The sequence below is a fragment of the Odontesthes bonariensis genome, chromosome 2 (assembly GCF_027942865.1).
Source record: "Odontesthes bonariensis isolate fOdoBon6 chromosome 2, fOdoBon6.hap1, whole genome shotgun sequence".
Lineage (NCBI taxonomy): Eukaryota > Metazoa > Chordata > Actinopteri > Atheriniformes > Atherinopsidae > Odontesthes > Odontesthes bonariensis.
The window spans coordinates 9597121-9612368 of NC_134507.1; the positions used below are offsets into that span (position 1 = coordinate 9597121).

A 15248-nucleotide genomic window follows, 5' to 3' on the forward strand; every position below is an offset into this window, starting at 1 on the left:
AGATGTTATTCTGGGGATGGACTGCAATAAAGTGGGCTTCATATGCCCTCTGTTCTACAGTAAAAAGTGACCTTAGATTGAGTTGGGCTGCCACAACGTATTCTGGCCACATAGTGCTGGGAAATCTTGCCCCGCCAATATTATCATTATGTAACATCCAGCAGTCCCTGTAGGTTGCAGCATTACACTCTCACTTGTATTTAATGTTAAGGATCAAAAATTTGAATACTTTCTGAATAGGAGATTGTGTTTTGTTATGTTTTTTTAAGGGGTTACCGCTCTTAGAGCCTGTACAGGAAAATTATTCTACCTTGAGTTGGGAATGCTTAGATATTGAAGTCAGTGTTGCACACCCAGTTTCTGTTCTCTCAAGCCACTGAATTTCTTCAGAAACACTCTTCGCTATGTGTAATTTATCAAAGGGCTCGTCTGTTCATGAATACAGCAAATGCAGAGTGAAATATAGATAAATGTATCTCTAATTGGATAACATTCAATTTTTTGATTCCTCATAACTTATGCAAACGGCCATAAATAATGGAAATAGGTCTGTTTCTGTGGTTACTGTAGCTAAATTGCTTATTGTTTCAACAGTTTTCTATCTGTTTAATTGATTGTTGAATTTATTTAACAGATGATAAAGGAGAAAGATTTATTTGAATGAGTTCCTGAAACCACAGGTGAAAATCAGATAAAAGTGCAGTGGTGGGTTTTTATTGTCCAGTTTTCATTGGCACAAAAAGAACCCTCGAGAGAGTTAACTTCACCAACTCAGTGACCAGAACTGACAAGCAGTCACTCGCATGTAAAAAAAAAAACAAAAGAAAGAAAAATGTGTCAGTTTCAGGGGAAGATTCAGTAATCTCTGAGGATTTGAAAGGCATGAACACACAAAAAAGCTCAATTTGCATTCATTAGCAGTCGCTGGCTGAAGCAGTGCAAGAAGAAAATCTGCAACACCATCTAGGATTCTCCCACGGTTCAGAGAGTTTGTACATGTAGCTGTCAAACAACATTACAATTCACAAGGGAAGCCAAGAACCAAATTCAGATCCAATAACCAAATCCCCTGATAGAGATACATTTCTTAAATCATTCATGAATTCATTCATATTCAGTCAGAAAATATTCCTCTTGAAAAATCATCTATATTTGCATATCTTTTCAAGCTGCTAAATCATTTTTTCTTTTTCTCAGCTGCCTTTCTTATATCACGCATTCACCTCCTACTGTTGACAGCAGGCAGCCGTGCTCATGTGTGAATGAATTTTGAGAATGAGACAAAACAAAATCCTGTCATTTTAATGTAATTAACACATTTGTGTCATGCAAAAACAGGAATCCTGTCAGGAGCAGATACAGAAAGGGCCGAGTGTGAGGGATAGGTATGGAAAGATTTGAACAGTATATTGGGTATGGTGAGGTGAACAAAGGTACAATCTTTTTCGGGTTTTTGATGTTTGATACATAGAAGGAAACTGTTATTAAAATCATCTGGTTCTTAACTAATCTTAAAATGAGGTAAACACAACCTCTGATGAACAACACATATTACACCATCTATTTAAGAAAAACTAGGCCAATACGCAGAAGCTGTTTGTCAAAAATAAAACAGACGATATGATTCGATAGCTTGTAGAACCATCTTTAGCAGTAGTAATCAGGAAAGTAATCATTTTTTGTATGACATGAACAGTCTCACATTTAGCAGAGAGATTTTGGCTCACTCTTCTTTACAACTTTGCTTTGTGGGCATTGATTCATGCACAGCTTTCTGATGATCCCACCACAGTATTTCAGTCAGGTTCAGGCTTTAACTGTCAGACAGATGGCTTCAAATATGACTCAAGAAAACTTTACTATACAGAGGAGTTCATGGTTGACTGCAATAACTGCAAGGTGTTGGGGCTGCATCCTGTGGCTGCAGAACAAGCCAAAATCAACAGCCCTCCACCGTGCTTGACAGTTGGTATGAGGTGTTTGTCCTGATGTGCTGTATTTGGTTTCCCTAAAAAAATGTGGTGCTCTGCATTATGACTAAACATCTCCACTTTGGTCTCATTTTTCCAAAGGACATTGTTCAAGATCTCTTGTGCTTTCTTCAGTTACTTTACAAACCTGAGCTGTGCTGGCATGTTCTTTTTAAAGAGGCCTTTTCCTGTAACCCTTCCAAACAAGCAGTATTTATTCAGTCTTTTTCTAACTGTACCCTCATGAACTTTAACATTTAACATGCTAACTGAGGCCTGTACAGTCTGAAATGTAGCTCTTGGGTTTTTTGCAGTGTATTGTGCAGTCTGACCTTGGGGTGAACTTGGTGGGATGTTGACTCCTGGGAAGATTGGCATCTGTCTTGAATGTTTTCCATTTGCCAAATTCTTCTCACTGTACAATGATGGATTCCAAATAGTTTGGAAATGGCCTTATAATCTGTCCGAGATTGATGGGAAATAACAATGGCTTCTTCAAAGTTATTGCTGATGTCTTTCCTCCATGGCAAAGTGTTAACACACATCTGAATGCTCCAAAACTTCTTCCTTTAAAAAAGGAGCTCACACTTGCTGCTGATCAAATGATCACGTACATTTGATCAGCAGCACTTGGCTGCTACTTACTCCCTTATTAAGCTGTGAGGTCAGACTTAGATTTTCACACACTGCCTCTGTATTGTGGCTCAGTTTTTGTTACATGTATGGTGACACAGTGTAATATGTCATGTTTACCTTAGGTTGCGTTGACCTAATCTTAAAGCCTGGTAAGAACCAAATTATTTATCTATTTTTAATCATGTTCTGATGTATAAAACCTTAGAATTGACGGAGGCTGTTCTTTCTTTTTCACATGACTGTGAAAACAGCGTGCAATATCTTAGCAACCAAACTGCAGAGATACAGGATCTCAAACCACATGGTGCTTCATCTTACATTAAGACACATCTCACCCTGCTATATCTGCCTGCTGAAAACCATCTGGGTTTTTCTTTATGGTCATTTTATGAGGAAGAGCTGCCACACGGAGCACAGTATGGTGCAAGCACAGATTCAATTATGACGTGGGGGCAGTGTTTGGCAGGAAGGTGTGTTTATGGCAGGCTCTGTCTATGCACTGCCTGAAGCTGATAGCTGTGGAGACTTCTGGCCAGGCAAGTGCTTTGCAACCTGGCGGTAATGTGAGAAAGGCCCATTGTGCTGCTGCGGAAAAACCCTGTGCTGTGTTTACAGCCAGGAGGATTGGATTCCCCCAGTCTCCCACCTCCTGCTACCAACAACACAGGGCACAATCAGATGGAGAGAAAACATCAAACTATGTCCTCCGTGAGACTGCCTACCAATTAGCCACAGAGCTGCAGCTGAGGTGAGACAACAATAGAAAAGCCATGTATACCCTTAAGACCTCACTAGAGGACCTTTATTACCGTATTGATATCTACGACATGTCACCACTGCCCTCACTTGCCTGGCAGCATGCCCGCACATTTTCTCAGGAAAATCACCAGAGGGGCTGTAACTCAATACAAGAAGAAAACAGCAGGACAAACATTAGGCTGAACATTATGAGTTGTAATTAGTGAGATGCTGCTTGGAATAAATATGGAAAGTTCAAACTGCACAGTAAATTTAAAAAATGAGCAAAAATACAAATATGTTGCTGGCAAAACATCAAATAAGACCCAGCAAAAGTACATTCTGAAATAGAATAATAACATTTAATCAGTGGCAAGCAGGGGACAAACAACAGCTGGAAATACTTTATGTGCCCACTGATATTTCATCCTTCAGTATTCCCAAAGTTAGACTTTTGTGACAGATGAATTTTCGAAATTCAACAGACGTCTCTAACACTGTTTAAAAAGAGCAAAGATCATACTTAAATATTACATTTTCCCCACAAAGAAAGAGAAAATGTTTAAGTTAACTCACATTTTAAAGCACCACAAATTAGTTAGTTGAGCAAAATTACATATGAAATAGGTCAAGTTGTACAAACAAAACACAAAAGTGACTAAATGATGTAAAAATGAAGCATACATTTTAGTTTTTGTGCAAAACCATTACAAGAAAATACAAAATGTAGATTGTTCAGTCGCTTGCATCTGGTTGAAGTTCATCAGTCTCCACTTGCTGCGTTGAGCAAAACAAACTCTTGCTTTTTAAACCTGATTTTTTTTTTTTACATCTGTGACAGCTGGTTTGCAATAGCAACAAAATTGTCCATTATTACATACACAGTAAAATGTCATGACATTAAGATTTGTACCCAAAAATATCTAAACTGACAAGTCATCGACTAAGTTACCAAAGGAACTCATTATCAGCTGGTAAGAACGGAGAACCTTCTAAAAATGGGAAGAAAGTGTCTCATGTCGCATTAATGATGAAATCCGTCATGTTTTTTTTTTTTTTTTTAAAAACAACATTTTTATAGATGGATGAAATGTCACAAATATTTTCTAAGGCTTTATGGTGGAAACTTTCGGGAGTATAATATCATAGAGGCTGGTTGTGAAGAGCTTTGTGTGAGGCCATACAGTAAATGGATATGAGGTCACTTTCACTGCAACATCGAGGTCAAGCTCACAGAGATCCACATGTAAGAGTGCTCCCAAAAACACTACAGTCCATCCATTTCAAATTTCCCAGCTGTCACTGAAGTACTGGTCCTCTTCATCTTCCTCCTCCTCTTCCTCCTCAGTCCCATTTTTCATAAAGTCATTCAACTCATTCACTTCCTCTTCTTCTTCTTCTTCTTCTTCTTCTTCTTCTTCTTCTTCTTCTTCTCCTCCTTCTTCTTCTTCTTCTTCCTCCTCTTCCATCTGGAGCTGTGCGAGCATAGTTTGTAATGTGGACTTTACTTCCTGAACTTCTTTTTCTAAAGTCTGTGCAGAGTGAGTTAAGAAGGAATCCGATTTTTCAGAAGCATCCACATTAACATGTAAATGAAAAGCATGCCAGCAGGCAAATAATGTGACACTTGTGGCCCCCGATGGTTAATGATAATAGCACAGGACAGCCATAACCCGGTGAAGTCATCAATCTCCAATTTGGCCACCAAAACAGATTCCTGAGACAGATCATCAAGTCATACCCAATTTAACCCTATCTAATTCACTATTCATGAGCTCGTCTCAACTGTGAACCCATGCAAAGAAGACTGCTCGGCTAAATTATTCATAACCCATCAATGAAACGGGATAGAGGCTGTTGTCGGTGGGGGGATTGTTTAACCTGCTTAGAAACTCAAATTAATCGTGCGAGTGTCCAGTTTAAGTGGCAAATCAAAGGATGGCTTTGATGGCAGATGGGGCCTGATGGCTCGTTTTGCTGTCTGAATGGACACAGATTGTCCTTATTCATAATTAACCAGCCATTAAAGAGCTCCTCATAAATACTGCAAAAAGTTCGACACGACTTGTAGGCCAACGTGATCCAAAAGAAAAGAAGAGGTTCAGGATTATGTGGAAAACCCTTCAAATCAACCCCAGAGATGAACTTTTTTCAATTTTGCCCTTCCTTGTCTTAATTTTTCAATCCCAGAGGCTGTTGTTGTCTGTACACCTCTTGTTGTTGAGAGCAGGGACTCAATCAAGATCCTTAGAGTAGGCTGGTTTGATCTCCCTGTCACTATGACAACAGTAGCACCACTGCTAGTACAGTTTCAGTTCAATTTCTGCAAACCAACAATATTACCCTGCATCTTCAGAGTCCTCAAGAGTGCACGGTTCTATTGCACGAGTGCAGTGACTTCGACAATCAGAAAGAAATTACATATAAGGACGTGAAAACAGAGCGGTGGAGAGGAGTGGGCCAGTCTCTGTCTATTTCAAACTGCCAGTCTGCTTTGATATCATGCTCACACTACAGGAAACTGGACTGACCTCTAAGAGTATAGTGGGGAAAGTGAATCGACAAGATGTTAAAACAGTCAGGCCACATTGGGACAAAGAGGCAGGGGCATACTGAAAGACACTTTTCTTTTAGAGATTCCCAGAACTAAATAAGTCTCTCACAAATTTAGGAAGGTATATTTGTCTTGCTGTGTCTAAAGAAGGGAAATGTGAAAAAACACAACGGGTAAAAAAAAAGAAATCGGTAAATAAAATAAAGCAAGTTAGGTGGAAAATTGTCTTCATCCCTATGTTGAAATATCATCCTTTTCGACCTCTCTTAATAAGCCCACCATGCAGGAGGGGAAAAGTGGAGTGAGAAAAACACACTAATCTATTTCCAATCAGCTTTCTAATTAGCACAGAGAATGATGTATTGTGACCTGTAATCAGCTTCAACAGTTTGATTTGAGTCATTATCATGGATATTGTAATTTCCCCCACACCAGATCCAGCAAGTGGAAGTGGGCAGATGGAGAAAGAGGGGGTGGGTGGGGGATAGACAGCCGGAGGATGGACATTAAGATATGACAGAAGCAGAGTCATTACAGTGACATTCCCCTATCTGCCGCGGCACTGCCCCTGTCGGTCAGCTTTAATCTCAGCCAGTGGTGACTGGCAGTGCACATCAGGAGCCGTCTAATGGGCTTGCATGGACTTTTTCCATTTCATTTTCCAGTTGGCTCGACTAACGTGTCAATAAAAATCCTCTGATCCGAGCTGTCAGTGAAAAAACCTCTTCTTTTCCCTCCCTTGAAATGTTGCCATGATAAGAAAGTTTTTCCCTCTAAAGGTAAAGTTGGGGTGAGCGTCCATTAGTCAGCCTAAAAGTAGTTTGGATCTTTACCTTTGAAAGCTGAAAGACCTTGAGGAAACTAGGTTTTTCAGACGAATGGACAGAGAAAGACGTACATGGAAAAAAAAATATGTATATCTAGAGTGAATTGAAAGGATATGGGTGAGGGCTTGATCCCGGTTTAGAATAGCTGTCTGCAGTTCATCTTCTAAGGCCATTAGTCTGTCACTGATCAGCTCGCATCGCTCTGTCAGGTCTCTGGTGTCAGCCTCGCTGCAAACGTCCTAGTCGGAAAAGAGAGGATCAAAAATTAAACTTACAAATATATGGTCTGATATGGAGAATCAATAACCATATTGAACAATAACTACAGACAATATGATCTTAATCTTGCAGTTCAATGAAGGATTGCAATAAACATATAACTGTAGAAAGTGTTGCCACTCAGGGTGGATCCTTCTTGACTACAGTACAGTCAAACAATAAACTGTATATTAAAAATGAAAAATGAATGAAACCTGAAAAAAAAAAAAAGGTTACTTGCAAATGGAATACCATATGTTCCACTAGGGGCTGATAGTGATATAACAGACTGCAATTAAAAAAATATCATGTAATACAAAACTAATAAACGATGTACAACAAGCCATTATGACCTGTGCAAAATTCTGTCTTCAAGAGCCGCAGCGGTGCTTTTGTAAGCAATTTAACAATTAAATAAACCCAAGTATCACATTCCAGCTCCACCATCTCCAAAAATGATCATTTTTCTGGCTCCAAGAAGTGGCAAAATGCCAGGCACGAGGCTTCAAAACTGCCGTGAACAAACCGATGGGTGACATTAAGACGATACAATCTTTATAAACAGTCTTTGCATGAAAAAGGAATGACCTGACTGAAAACCCAAAGACTCTATGTACGACTATGCACGAGACTTTTTAGGGGAATTCAAACTGACGAGTTATTTAGAAATTCAAGCCACAAAGTTGTCAATAACAAATGAAGTAGCTTTTTGAATCAACATTATTTTACTGCAGTGAAAACATATCGCACCTCCCTGTCGGCTTCATTTTTCCACCCTGAAAGTTATCACTTGAACTATGGCTTTGTATAGCTTTTAAAGAGGCACACTGGAAGTTTGGCATTGCACTTTACACAAAATGGGGAATTCAGAAAGGGGCCCAGAACAGACTGGAAAGCAGTACATGACAAGTTATCGAGACTTCGGTTGATAACATAGACATATTTCCCATAACCTGTGTTATGTCTCCACCTGGCAAACATGACACATGTGTGTGTGAGCTGTTGAGTTACAAGATTAGTTGCAAATCTCAAACTCACTTGCTGTTATTAAATCGAGTATAGTATTCAAAGGTTGCTCCCTGATTATCGAAGCACTTGTTAGCGCTCCATGTTGATTACTTGAAATTTTGTTGTGTAGTAGTGATATAGGAACTGGATAGAAATTGTTGGCAAATTGGGAAAAATTTGGGAAAAATATCTTATATCAAATTTATACATGACACTGCGAAAATCCTAATATAAGTCAGACTTATCGTGGAGGCAGTGTGCAACATTCATTGGTACATCTCCACATCAACTGAGGATGCAGCGAGGCTGAGTGTGTTTTGAAGGATGCCAGGTGCAGAGGGCAGTAGTGCAGAGCATTCTGAGAGCAAAGCCGGCCATAATTAGAGCAGGCCCCTTTGTAGACATTGTGTCCTAGTTTCTTCACACTTATCAAGCTTAGAGAACACAGACACACACGGGAGGGTACACAAAGAAGACTTTGAGCAAATAGGCATTCACACACATGAACGCAGACCCAGCTTTTTCCTCCAACAACACACACAGTCTAATCTGACTCATAGCTGCAGGTAGAAAATACCAACTCCCTGCAGCTCAGAGGTGTCAGAACAATCACTGGAAAGTTGTGTCTCTGGTCTCTGCCTGGAATAGCTCTCCAGATGATGCAACACCCAAAAAGAAATGTATAACATCAACAGGCCCGAGGCACAGCACTGTGTACAAATCATTTCTAATGCAATCATTTAATTAGGTAAGACTTAAATGCAGATGAAGCCACAGCATACAATATCAACAAAAATGTGTCTGTCCTCTGGCTTCACTTTTGGTGATGCTAGGATCTATGTCATCCTTTACCACGAAAGGAGGTGGTGAACTTATAGATTGACTGAGCTTTGTTTGTCAAGGTTAGGAGCGCCTTTAGCAGGTACGAGCCCTGTTTATATAGCTGATTGATTCTTTATTCTCCAGCCTCCAGTTGGCTTTTGTAAAGTCAATACAACCAGAGGATAAAAAAACAAAAGCCAACTGTGTGGAGTGACAAAAGAGAGCACATGCCTGGCAGTTAGCAGCCTTGTACCCAAACCTCTTTAAAACGCATTGAGAGGGCTTCAGTTTTGCTCCAGTTGATCAAAACAATGTGTGTTATATTTCTGCCTGTGACAAAGAAGAAAACATAGGACATGAGATTTCATCTACATGTCAATTTGCATAATAGAATCATCGGCATATACCTATCGATGTGTTGATTCCTGTTGCACATTAGTGCTAATGAATTAGCACTAATTTGAATTTTTGAATTTCCCCATTGGGGAATGAATAAAGTATTTTTCTATTCTATTTCTTTCTGTTGTTAGTCCAAAAGTAAACAAAGCAGACTACAGGAGCATGTAGTTGAGCAAATCATTCAGGAATTCAATATTCAAACTCATGTCTGCACTGGTATGATTATTTAGGCAATAATGAGCGAGAGGCAGCAGGTCATTTTGGAGGTTCCCATGGGTGCTGTTCTACCCGATATTTCGCAACGGGCAGACAATACAAAGCAATTACATTGCATTGCTCTTACACTCAAGGTTTTAATTGCAAATGCAAACAATAACGCTTCTGCATTCATGTTAAATAAGAAATTGACTAGCTTATGATTAACAAGTGTCTCTATTTTTACTGCTGCCCTGCTGGGGAGCTAATCCTTTCGTACAATCCACTATCCTTTTCCAAGATCTACAAATATGTGCAGTAATAAAATGAGATGCAAGCAGGTCCTCAGCTGTAGCGGTGCGATATTAAGCCGATGCGCTTAGCGGTATTTCAGCACAGCGAAAAATGATTTTCAAATATATATACTGTACATATATATATATATATATATATATATATATATTCTAAAAAGCTGGCACACATGTAAGAAAAAAAAAGTTTTTTTTAAAGTCTTGTAAATGTTCACAGTTGTTCCAGAATGGATAATAAAGACAATCTATGAGTTAAAGAGACCAACCAAATATATTCCAAACATCAATATACAATACACATTTACCATTTTTTGTGATTTTTCCAAACCTATCTAGGCATATTTTACGGTTATCAACTTACAGGAAAATAAACGATACCTGTCCTTTTCACTTTAACCCCATGACTTTGCAAAGTTTTAGAAAAACAAAAAATAAATTTAAAAAAATTATTTTTTATTTTTAACAAATCCTCCTGACCCTGTCTCACCACTATTCACAACTCAACTGTTTTGCATTTCATTGTGGGACAATAGCTGCCATCAGTAAGCACTCAAAAATCAGCCACTTTATAGTCTGTGTGATGACAGATTGGAGTATACATAATTTAGTCACAATTCAAATGGGAAGTGGATTTTGGATGCAGCTTCAGTTTCGGGCACTTCTGTCCCACAAAGCATCACTACAATTGTTTGCAGGTATGGTTTCTCTTTGTGACGCTTGATTGGCAGTGACACTTGAAAGCTGCAGTTCGAGGGGCGTCCAACATCACACGTGCCACATCAAAGGGGTTTGATTTCACAGGTACTCACTCGCTACAAATACTGTGTATGATATATTATATATGATATGATATATGACATATGATTATATAATACATAGATAGCCTGCAGTTATTAATATAATAAATCACACAGTTCTGAAATAATATGCTGAATGGTGGTGACCTCTCAGCTGAGATCAAAGCAAACAAAACTGGAACAGTTCGTATCAAAGCAGGGAACTGTTTAACAACCAAACAAATCTAATAATAATTAAAAGAAGGAAAAAAAGCTTAAACATTTCAGTGAATATTTTCTCTATTCATGTTTGGTGCTGTAGGTCAGTGTGAGGGGGCACATGCAAGGACCTTGAGAGGATAAAAGAACAATTAGTAGAGATTAAAAGAAAACAGAAGAACGCCAAAACACACACATGCACACACACTAATCAATCTCCATTGTGGCAGCAGGGCAGCAGCTGAGTGGAAATCATTTACTTAAAGTCATTATGGAAAGGAGAAAGAGGTCAGAGGCTCTGTAGAGAAGCTCCTACACAACACTATCACAAACACCATCACAAGAAAGATACCAACCCGATTAAATGGCCATCATATCATTTGACTCAGTGATGCATCATACTTTGCTGTGACTGAATCATTTTGTGTCAGCTAGTTTTTCTATAACCAATCGACAGGCTCCTATAAATCTTGCATATTTTTAGAACAATGGGTCGTCGATCTCAGACTTTTCTTCCTGTTTCACTTTGGGGGCTAAATGGATGTTTGCGCTATGAGCAGATTTAAATGAAAGTTGAATCATTTGTGTAAAATGAGTTCAAACAGTTTGCTGAAATTGTTACCCTTGGAATTTTATTGTTTCCAGGTGAATGGTCTAAAGGAGAGCGGACGTATGCAAAATGAATTAAAACGGTGAAACCAGGTTTAAACTTGCATATTCTAGCATACTTTCATCAGCTTCCTCTGCTGCAAAAGCCAACATGGGAGGCTCATTTAACAAGTATGCAGTACGTGACATTGCACAGTTTGCCTACTTGGTGTGAAGAAATGTGTGATTATAAATCAGGAAAGGGCTAAAAGAAAAAGGCATGCTCAGCAAACATTCCCCTGCTTCCCGTGGATAAATAAAGGCCTAAAAAGGGAAGCTGCAAACTATGGACAGTCTGGGAATGCAGCCAAGGTTTCTCATGTATATCGGTATTGATCTGAGAGAGAAAAAGTTGACAGGGGTCATGTTTAAGTTAAAGTCAACTATCAGCCCTTCTGCCTCCCCCTCACCAACATATTTTATTCCCACTTAGAACATACAGTGAGACGGTTAGCATTACCAACCTCGGGGTGATTTTCCTCCATGCAGAACAAAAACTCCTCCAGCTTCTGCAACAAAAGGGAACATTTGTTGAGGTCATACAGTCATAAACCTGCTCATGAATTATTAAAAATGCAATCACGCTGTCTGCGGACTGTATGTGTGCAGTATCAACATATTGCAAAAAGGGTCGTAATTATTCATCACCAACACAGACTTGAGGGAAGCACAATAACTGGCTCATCTGTGCCGCAGGTTTCCTTTGTTAGTATTCAAGGTATGTAATTGTACATTCCTTGCTAAGGAGGAAGGTAATTACTGTTCCACTTGGAGGCGAACATACTGTTCGTGGCTTCGGGGTAAGTTCATAAGACGGCCGAGTAGCAACAAATAATAATCAGCAGTTTTAATTAGTATTTTTAATTAAAAATGGTGGCGTGTTTTACAGCTGTAATCGCAGCGCACTCAGGTAAACACAGCCGACCATCAACAACACTTCATACCGCATCTGGTAGTTTCAACTGATGCAATTTTGAAGCACTCACACAAACTGGACTGCCCCTTAAACTCTACCCTGCACACACAGTGAGAGAACAATATTGTTTGTTTTTTTTTAAATGGTTGCAGTAAAGGGGTACAACCTCCAGCTTGATTAAAGGCTTACAAGGTTTTCACCTCCAACAATTGTCCAGTTCGAACCTATTGCAAACCCGGGATAGAGTTTTAAAAAATGCTTTTGTTTTATAATAGAACCACTATTTTTACTGATATTTCTGTGATCAGATTGCTACATGACATGATGTCAAGTACAAGTGCAAAGATTTGGATTCCCAACTTGAAAATGTAAAAAGCATATTCACAAAAGCTATGTATATGCCTAAAAAGTTACAATCCAGTTCCAGAATGATTCAAATGGAAGTGAGCTCATTTGTGGGGGTTTCTTCCAGTGCATTCTCACAGTATACAATATAAGGCTCTAAAGTGTATTTGGAGAATGGCAACCAGTTAGTTCATATAGGGAAAGAGGAGTGGTCTGCATTTAAGAAGACTCAAGTTTGTTGAGTATCACCTGACATGGGCAGACAATTTCTTTAATAATCTCTCTTTAAAACAAGACAAAGAAACGTATACTGACAGTCTTTCAAACGTTAAATGCGCAAAAAAGTCAAGGAGGAACGGCTGTAAAGGCAAAATATCTTATTATTGCTACAAAACAACCAGGCACCGTTTTAAAGATTAGTCATTCAATGTGTAAACGTTTGCTGGCTAATTACATCCATCTCACGGCAACATACAATCTATCACCTTCAGTTTTCCAGGAAAATTACAAAGATTATCTGGCATGCCAATGAAGATAAGTACTCTGTTGCCTTTAGATGAAAACACCCACATCTCGTAAACTACTCTACAAAATTAAAAAAAAAATAATTGCTTGACATGCCCATTCAGTTCTTCGAAAAAGTAAAGTTTAAACTTCAGATTATAAACATGAAGGGTTTTGCAGCAAGAGTCATCTCTCACGACCGCTACATATAAAAAAAGCACGAGCGCTGATTCTCTCTATGTTTCGTTTAAGAGGTTTACACTAAAATGCAGCCACAAGAAATGTGCTACATTGAGCTCCCATTTTTAGATATTTAAGGACAGAGAAAACAGAACACACGGGACATATATAAAGGAGAATGAAGGGTTGGTTGTCTCACCTTTTAGTTCTTGGAGACATGTTAGGAGGGGCCGGGCTTCAAGGGGAGAAAGAAAGAGAGAAACAAAGGAAGAGCAGAAAATGGTTGCATGCAGTTTGTAAAATCCACTCAAGGCAAGGCAGGGACAGAATACTTCAATGCAAAGAGTGTATTAATGGATGCACATAGCAGGTTTTGGAGAAAAGTTAGAAAGACTGCAAAAAATAGGAGGATTAAAAAAGTTCTAGTTTGATGAATGCAAGTAGGGATTTTGCCAACAGTGCCAGTAAAGAAAATTTTTGCTTCTGGCCGCTGATCAGTAAATCCATACTGAGATGTGTAAATGAAAAAAATGATGGCAAACATTTTGGCAAATCATAATCACAATGAGCCGAAATAACAAAATATATTCTCCCAAAAAAATGTCTGTCAAGTGTGCTATTTTTTTCATTGCTGGCTCTGTTGGCTTTGTTCTGATATCCGACGGGTCTATCAGACTACGTGGGAGGAGGAAAGTGTGAGAAGAGAAAAAAAATGAGTCAGCCCAGAGGCACTGGACCTGAACTCACAGCAGGATAGATCAGCACAGAGAATTCACACTCACATGCAGTCCCACTAAACGCATATAATCATGCAGAAACAGACTGAAATGTTGCACTGTGTAGAATTAAACTCTTTGAGAAAGCCAAAGAGTTTCCAAATGGTTGCCTTCCTTACGCCCACATTCTCCTTGTTTAGAAATACCTTCAAGCTAACACGCTAATCGACTGGTGCTCAACTCACTGTGGACAGAATTTTATACTCTCTTAGCAGCCTGAACTGAAAACGTCCTCTCCAGTCAAGTGGTAACGCTGACCAAGCAGGCAGTCTTTATTTGAGGTCATGCTTCATACCACATTACAAAGAGTAAAGCACAAAATGCAGCCGAATCAGTAAACATGTGCTCCAGTTTGACCTTTCAGTGACATACATGGGTTGTGTGTATAAAATACTTAAAACCTCAAAGCCTCAGAAGGGAATATTTTACATCCAAAACAATCCACACCTCAGCTTCTCTCGTGCACACTCGCATGAACACACAAGCACTTGGATGAATAATACATTGTGTGTTGTTAACAACACATTTACTGTTACCTTGGTGAACTCTGAGTTCTGTAAATTGGCCTCAGGACACCAGCGCCCTCCTAAAGCCGTCAGCATGGCGCAGTCTTCCTCGTCTTCGGTGCATGTGAGCGTTGGAGGATAAACTGCCACAGTGGGAAGGTCCTCGATGTCTGCCCCACCGCAGCTGGGCGTTCGCAACTGAAGACCTCGCAGAAAGAGGTGACAGGCTTCCAGGTCGGCTTCCCAGACTCGCTCCAAGCCTGGACAGCCACAGCTGGAGAGAGACAGGGACAAGTTTGAGACACAAAGCGATACAGTAATATACGCCATACACGACAATAAATGCATACAATGTGATGATAGAAACAATCTGATATTGAGCAAAGTTCACACTCTCCACACGTTATGCAATCTAAAGTAACACACAGAGATGACCAGCACTGTTAATTAACCTTAACAGCATTCTTATCTGTTTTTCATTTTCTAATCATTTTGTCAAAAAAATCTAAAATGTCAAATAAAGATTTAATTGCACTTTAATAAAAATGTTGAAACATATTTAAATGAACTGCTTAATAAATTCAATCAGAGCTTTTGAACTCAGATCAGACCGCTGTGAAAGCCACAGACTTCACTCTCAAAATATAAAAGACAACATAT

General features: G+C 39.2%; 1 protein-coding gene across 2 annotated transcripts in view; it reads right to left on the reverse strand.

The window, feature by feature from the left end:
• Window positions 1-3539: 3539 nt before the first annotated feature.
• The window catches only part of disc1 (DISC1 scaffold protein), a 45213-nt gene continuing 33504 nt past the window's right edge, over window positions 3540-15248 (reverse strand). Inside the window, exons 11-14 of one of the 2 annotated variants that reach the window (XM_075476272.1) lie at window positions 14619-14862; window positions 11826-11870; window positions 6841-6964; window positions 3540-4878 (exon numbers count right to left, since the gene is read on the reverse strand). In XM_075476272.1, coding sequence (XP_075332387.1) covers window positions 4628-4878; window positions 6841-6964; window positions 11826-11870; window positions 14619-14862 — 664 coding nt within the window. In that variant the 3' untranslated portion in view covers window positions 3540-4627. Of the gene's footprint in view, window positions 4879-6840; window positions 6965-11825; window positions 11871-13505; window positions 13542-14618; window positions 14863-15248 lie in introns of those variants that run through there. The other variant, XR_012770492.1, reaches the window with a different exon arrangement.